Source organism: Gymnoscopelus microlampas (assembly GCF_963454915.1).
Source record: "Gymnoscopelus microlampas genome assembly, chromosome: 8".
NCBI classification, from domain to species: Eukaryota; Metazoa; Chordata; class Actinopteri; order Myctophiformes; family Myctophidae; genus Gymnoscopelus; species Gymnoscopelus microlampas.
Genome location: NC_139945.1, coordinates 1,583,801 through 1,591,300, shown reverse-complemented (window position 1 = coordinate 1,591,300; position 7,500 = coordinate 1,583,801). Strand labels below are relative to the sequence as shown.

General features: G+C 42.3%; 1 protein-coding gene across 1 annotated transcript in view; it reads right to left on the bottom strand.

The window, feature by feature from the left end:
* The window catches only part of igsf11 (immunoglobulin superfamily member 11), a 201,238-nt gene that overhangs the window by 144,224 nt on the left and 49,514 nt on the right, over nt 1-7,500 (bottom strand). Inside the window, exon 2 of the mRNA XM_084065190.1 lies at nt 615-647. Within this exon, the coding sequence (XP_083921316.1) occupies nt 615-647 (33 nt within the window). The remainder of the gene's footprint in view (nt 1-614; nt 648-7,500) is intronic.

Below are 7,500 nucleotides of genomic sequence, written 5' to 3'. Positions count from 1 at the left end.
AAACAAACATAGATGCTGAACACCAAACAACTCTAAAGAGGCAGTACCTCAGTAATAAAAGCTTACAAATGCAACAGTCTATGACCAAATATACACAATAACACCAAATAGGCTAAATACAGATAAAAACCCATGAAAAAGAAACGCCAATAAAATGGCCACACATCAACTGGTCAGCTGACCTTCCAATCATTCTGAATGGTCATTGGTTCATTGCACCAAATAGTGCACACACACACACATGTTAGTGTGTGTGTGTGTGTGTGTGTGTGCGCGTGCGTGCGTGCGTGCGTGCGTGCGTGCGTGCGTGCGTGCGTGCGTGCGTGCGTGCGTGCGTGCGTGCGTGTGTGTGTGTGTGTGAGAGAGCACCTCAAACCGACTCACAGCTCTGTATAGAATCCACAGATAATACATGACATCACAGCTGCCTTGATGACATCACAGCTGCCATTATGACATCATACCTGCCATGATGTCACGTGTAGTGTACCACAGCCGGGTCTCACCAAACCAAACCAAACCAAACACACCTTCGCTGTTTGTAAACAACACAGAGCAGAAATGTTGCGTAGCCGAGCTTTAAACAAATAAAGACTTTTTTTGGGGTTATTTACCTTTCCCTGTGCTGTGCAGACCAAACCTGGAACCTGTGGACAGAGAAAAAACAGACGTTATAAACATGCACTGAAGGACAAGGCAGTGATAACACCACATGGGTTAAATATGGATGACATTTAAAAATAAAATTCCACGTCTGAAAAATGGTGAATAATGTGTGATTTGTGAAACGTGTGAGAGAAGGCCCTCTCCACACACACACACACACACACACACACACACACACACACACACACACACACACACACACACACACACACACACACACACACACACACACACACACACACACACACACACACACACACACACACACACACACACACACACTCTCTCTAACACTACAAGCGCTGATTAAAGTTCTCAACAGGCCTGGAAATTAAGCCCGGCCCAAACTGGGCCCAAACTGTCCCGGCCCAAACAGGGCCTGGCCCGACCAATTACTAAATGTTTAGCCCCCCAAAAAAACAGCAAAACCCGAAATAGAGTCATTACACGCTTAATGTCCTCGTGGCAGTTCACCCTGCCTCTGACACTTCATAACCACATCAACACTACACACTACACAATACACCATCACCATACATGGGCAACGGGCGGCCCCGGGGGGCCACATGCGGCCCCCCCACCTTCACTTAATGCGGCCCACAGGTTAATATCAGAATATTGATATACTGTATATGTGAGTGTTTTTGTCTGGGAGACAGTCATCTCGCTGGTGCCCATTCTTCAGGAAAGCAGAAAAACTGTTTTTCTTTTTTCAAAAATGAGTTAAAGGAGAGTTCCGGTCATTTTAGCTTGTATGTTTGACGTGTCGCTAATCACTCACCAACATACAAAGGAACGTTGACTAATTCCAGATCTGCCCCTGTTGTCCATTCTGCAGACCCCTTGAGAGTGTGTAAGAGTGAAAATTGCCTATTTTAACACATGCAAAGTCTGTTTTTTTCTCCTAGAACTCATTGTGGAGTTTCATGATACTCAAACATACGAAAGAGAAAAAAACAGACGTTGCATTTGTTAAAATAGGCGATTTTCACTCTTACACACGTCTCCCATTATGCCGCTGTAAGGGGTCTGCAGAATGGACGACAGGGGCAGATCTGGAATTATTCAACGTTCCTTTGTATGTTGGTGAGTGATTAGTGACACATCAAACATACAAGCTAAAATAACCGGAACTCTCCTTTAATAGCCCAGTTAGACTGTTCACATACTAGAGTATGTCTGACATGTAAATATGAAATAAATGCATAAACATGCAGCTAAGATATAAGGTTAGAGCTACAGTAGCAACCTCTAATTCAACTGGCTTTTTCTCTGCTTAAGAGTTTTAACTTGACTTCAGTTCTACAAGCTGTAGTTTCAAAACTATTCTCTCAATCTTATGAACCAAAATATCATTATGTTGCTATGACCCCCTGCTTTCATATGAAATGCAAAAAAATAAAAATGAAAAAAATGCTAGATGACTGTCTCCAGGTCAAATTTGGTCACAGATAGTTGAGTTCAGCTGTTATGATTCCAAACATGCAAACATGACCCGCTTTAATGACTTCAGTCTATATTAGTAGCCTAATGACTAGTATTAACATTATATTGTCTTTTTTATGTTCATTGTATTTGTATTTAAAGGACGACTTCACCACTTTTCAACATATCTTCATATAATAGGTCCTCACCAATGCGCATGATAAAATGATACAATGTTTTTCTACTTGGTTTTTCTACCTGTCTACCAGTGACATCATCATTAGGCAGGATTTTTTCCCCCAAAAAGATTTCATTTTTTTAATTTAGATTTGTATTAACACGAGAACAATGGGATCTATTATTACATTGCAACTTTCCAGGAATACAAAGCCTGCAGTTTCTGTTAGCTTGGATTCCCCATCGATGATGTCACTGGTAGATGGGTTTCTGAACTGTCTACAGCCCTCCTCTGAGACACAGACTGATTAGAAAAAAAAAATATCATTTTATCATGAGCATTAGTGAGGACCTATTACATGAAGATATGTTGAAAAGTGGTGAAGTCGTCCTTTAAGTTCATAAAGTTGACATAAGTATAACTAAATGCATTTGAAACTAAATAAAAATGTTATTTTTCAGGATTTCACTTAAAAAATAGCTTTAAAGAAATCTGAATTCCAATTAAAAAAATTCCAATTAAAAAAGCAGATCTACAAGCTCAAAACGCGTCGCGCTGCGACGCGTTTTGAGCTTGTAGATCTGCTATTTTTTGCAACTTTTGTGTGATATAGAATGGCCCAACAGTATATGTAATGTGTCCCTCTGGAGTGAGTGTGTAAATATAGTAGCCCCTCTACGTTATTAAAGTTACATCACCGCTGCTTTAACACATAACATGAATGATTTCACACGACACAGGGTAAAAGGTTGAAATTGTTCTTTATTGTTAAGTTGCAGGGAATTGTTTGTCAAATGTTTGAATGTTGTTTGTTTCTCTTACCACAGTACTTCCTGGTTCTGAGCAGTAACGAAGGACCCGAGTGCAGCTTCAGGCTGCCTTATATAGTGCCTGTCTGTTATTAGAGAGCATGCTCAGTTTATCCATGCTGAACCACACCAACTGTGTGTTTGAGTAAATAGGGTATACTCTAATTACTATTAGTAAGAATTATTAATATTATTATTATTGTGGGGAGTGGTACTCACATTTCTTACTTAAGTAGAAGTATCAATACTGTGTTGAAAAAATACCCTGTTGCAAGTGAAAGTCCGGAATTCAAAATTTACTTGAGTAAAAGTAAAAAAGTATTGGTATCAAAATGTACTTAAAGTACCAAACGTAAAAGTACTAAAATGTTTGAAAATAGCAGATCTACAAGCTCACAACACATCAAATCGCACGTGAGGACCGTGATAAAGACTTTTTATGGTTTGTAAATCTGATAACATGAAACCCTTAACCAGTGGTGGAAAACGTACTCAAATGTTTTACTTAAGTAAAACTTAATTACTTAATCAAAATGTACTTTACAAAAGTAAAAGTACTAAAACATTTGAAAATAGCAGATCTACAAGCTCACAACGTGTCGCGTGAGCTTGTAGATCTGCTATTTTCCTACGTATAAAATAGGGCTGAAGTGGTTAATGTAGGTTTTATAATATAATAATCTATATCTGAAAAGTAACTAGTAACTAAAGTTTTCAAATAATTGTAGTGGAGTAAAAAGTACAATATTTGCCTCTGAGATGTAGTGGAGTAGAAGTAAAAGTACTGAAAATTGGAAATACTCCAGTAAAGTAAAAAATACCTCAAAAATGTACTTAAGTACAGTACTTAAGTAAATGTACTTAGTTACTTTCCACCACTACCTCTAACCCATGAAAAACATGATGACAGAGTCACTTTAAACAACACTCCACATCAACGCATGTCTTTCTGACAGGCCAAGCAGCCACACACAGTCGTGTTCCCTATAGAAATGCGTCGCAGCGTGGCCTGTTAATTGCCTATTGAGCCTTTGGTCACTCACATAAGCTGCTGTTTTTTTTCTGCTGTTCTGGAACATGAGGAAAAAGATACAGTAATTATAGTCTGTGTATTGTGTTAGTCTCAGCATTAGTGATGATCGGATATGCAAGGGGCCAATTCACTGACTGTGTGTGTGTGTGTGTGTGTGTGTGTGTGTGTGTGTGTGTGTGTGTGTGTGTGTGTGTGTGTGTGTGTGTGTGTGTGTGTGTGTTTGTTTGTGTGTGTGTCTGTCTATCCGTGCGTGCGTGCGTGCGTGCGTGCTGCTCATTGATTAATCTCCCATAATGCCTCAGTGAACACACACACAGAGTTAATTAAATTCTCGGGTGGCAACAGAACAGAACATAAAGTAATTATAGTGCATGGATCTGATGTCACACACACTCTGATGCACCCGTTACCACGTGCACACAATACACACGCACGCACGCACGCACGCACGCACGCACACACACACACACACACACACACACACACACACACACACACACACACACACACACACACACACACACACACACACACACACACACACACACACACACACACACACACACACACACACACACACAAACACACACAGTCTACTGTAGAAAGTCTACTGTAGAAAATTGTTAACAATTCGGCCGAATGCAAACGAGCCCCATTTGAAAACAAAGGCGACTCTCTGTGGTCGGCTACAACAGAATAGGGTGAGGGGCTGCTAATGTTGATTTTTAGTTTTTTTTACCCCTGGCGGATCTTGCCCCTACACAGGGACAAGCTGGGTCTACAGACCGGGCCATGGCCTCGTTGGCCCCAATGACGATACGAGCTTGGGCTGCAGTGGATTGGTGGAGACGGTCAGGGCGCACAGCGCGCACCTCTGTCAATACGGTAATGGTAGTAATGGTAGACACCAGTTCTCTGGTTGAGATTCAACATCACGTGAAACGCTGCACATAACCAGTGATAGGTTAGATTTCAAGCCTATATTCTAGTTTATAATGCGCGGAAGCCAAGCAACGCTTTTGACAGAGAGAGCCGGGGGAGAGAGAGAGAGAGAGCATGATAGAGAGAGAGAGAGAGAGAGAGAGAGAGAGAGAGAGAGAGAGAGAGGGAAAACCCGACGTCGATCAACAGCGGAGCAATACAAATTAACCCATTGAGACCTGAAGCCGATTCTACATGTCTCCCCCATCAAAATATTTTGTTCCAGCGACCCCCCTAGAAGCAAAGATTTGAGTTAAAAAATGTTCGCTTTGAAAATATATATATTCAGAAGATTTGCACACATTTTCACGATTTTTCAAAAATAGCAGATCTATAAGCTCATAGCACGGCACTCGGTGCCGCGCTATGAGCTTGTATATCTGCTATTTTTGAATAGCCTAAGTGTAAAATAATGCTTTTTAGCTCAAATCTAAAAATGACACAGTTCCAGGTCTTAATGGGTCAATAACTGCAAACAGATTCAAAGTTTAGGCTATATCTACAGTATATCATACAAAAGCAGAGAGAAGCTGTGATCTCACGGCTCTGATGGACAATACATAATAATCCTTTTGCAAACAATATCCATGTTCTCGTGTGTCAACAGTGATCCAAATGAGACGTTTATTTCAGCAAATGTGACACTTTGACATGGTTTGAGCCATGTTTAGTGTGCAGCTCGTTAATTATCTTCACCTGTTCACATGGCAGATCTCCGTTAAAAAATACTGCAAATGGGAAATACTCCAGTAAAGTATAAATTCCTCAAAAAGTGTACTTAAGTATAGTACTATAGTACTTTACACCAGTGGTTCTCAAACTTTTTCATGTCAAGGACCCCCAAATTGACACTTATTAGCCCGCGGACCCCCATTTGAAAAGATAAGCCAGGGACCCCCCATAAGAGAAGATTTTTCCGGTTCTCTAGCAGTGATTCTCATCCATTTTAATTTCAAGGACCCCCACTTTGACATGCATTAGGCTACGGACCCCCATTTAATGGCATTTCTATCTCTGGGACCCCAATTCATATCGTAAAATCAATGTTAACTTAACTCTGAGAGTGTACAAATGGGGTCCATTTGGTTCCATTTGTACACTCTCAGAGTTACAGACCCATAAGGGTCCATTTGGTTCCTATCCATCATTTAGCTGGGGACCCCCTGGAACCCCCTCAAGTACCCCTGGGGGTCCCCGGACCCCACTTTGAGAACCAATGCTTTACACCACTGGGTGTACCTGTATATCATCTCTGGCGGATAAGAAAACTCATTTGTTCCAAAAAAAACATTACATTTCAGGATTCGAATAAAAAACAAATGCCAGCAGTAGCAGATCTACAAGCTCAAAACGCGTCGCTTCGCGCCACGTTTTGAGCTTGTAGATCTGCTACTTCTGTGTGACGCTGAGTGTATGATCGAGTTCATTTACGGGAGAAAAACACGGATACGAGGTTTCTGCCCGACAACAACAATAAGTGACAAATAAAACCCTTCCTCATTCAGTACACACACACACACACACGCACACACACACACACACACACACACACACACACACACACACACACACACGCGCGCGCGCGCGCACACGCTTGTACGCAGCCACACATGTGTGCACGCATACACACAGGAATGCGATACAAGCCGCGCGCACACACACGCATGCACACACACACACGCATGCATACACACACACGCATGCACACACGCACGCAAACACACACACAGTGACGCGAAACGAGCACGCACGCAACCGCGCACACACACACACACGCATGCACACACATGCACGGACGCATACACACACACATACACACACACACACACACACACACACATGCGCACGCAAACACACACACAGTTACGCGATACGAGCACGCACGCAACCGCGCACACACACACACACGCACGCACGCACGCACGCAAGGAGGGTAGCCATGGGCGATGCATAGATCTAGTCAATACAATCCTCATGGCTGCCATCATTACCATCACAGGCGGTGGGTAATGAAGGCTAGGGGAGGCTGAGCCTTTCCCAAATGTTACGCTGGGAAATTCTGGGAATTGTGCAAATCCTATAGAATATATGTGTGCAGCATTATCATACTATAATTCTAGTAACCTCTGTAGTGGTACGTGAGTGAAGATACCCGGTTCTCCTCACTGGCTGGACCAATTGCTCTGATTTTGCACACAGCCATTGACCATTACCATCTGAACGCAACTGTGAAGCCCGTTTTTTGATTTCATCAAATCTCAGCTTCTTATTAGCGTTTTTGTGTCAAACACTGTCGCCATAGCTGGGGCTGCCCAGCTATGGGACGAACTGCCTCCCGGGTTGCCAGATCATGTGCGTATATCCCCCCACGGATGCGCTGCGCCGACCGGGTATGGTCTATCTAGTTA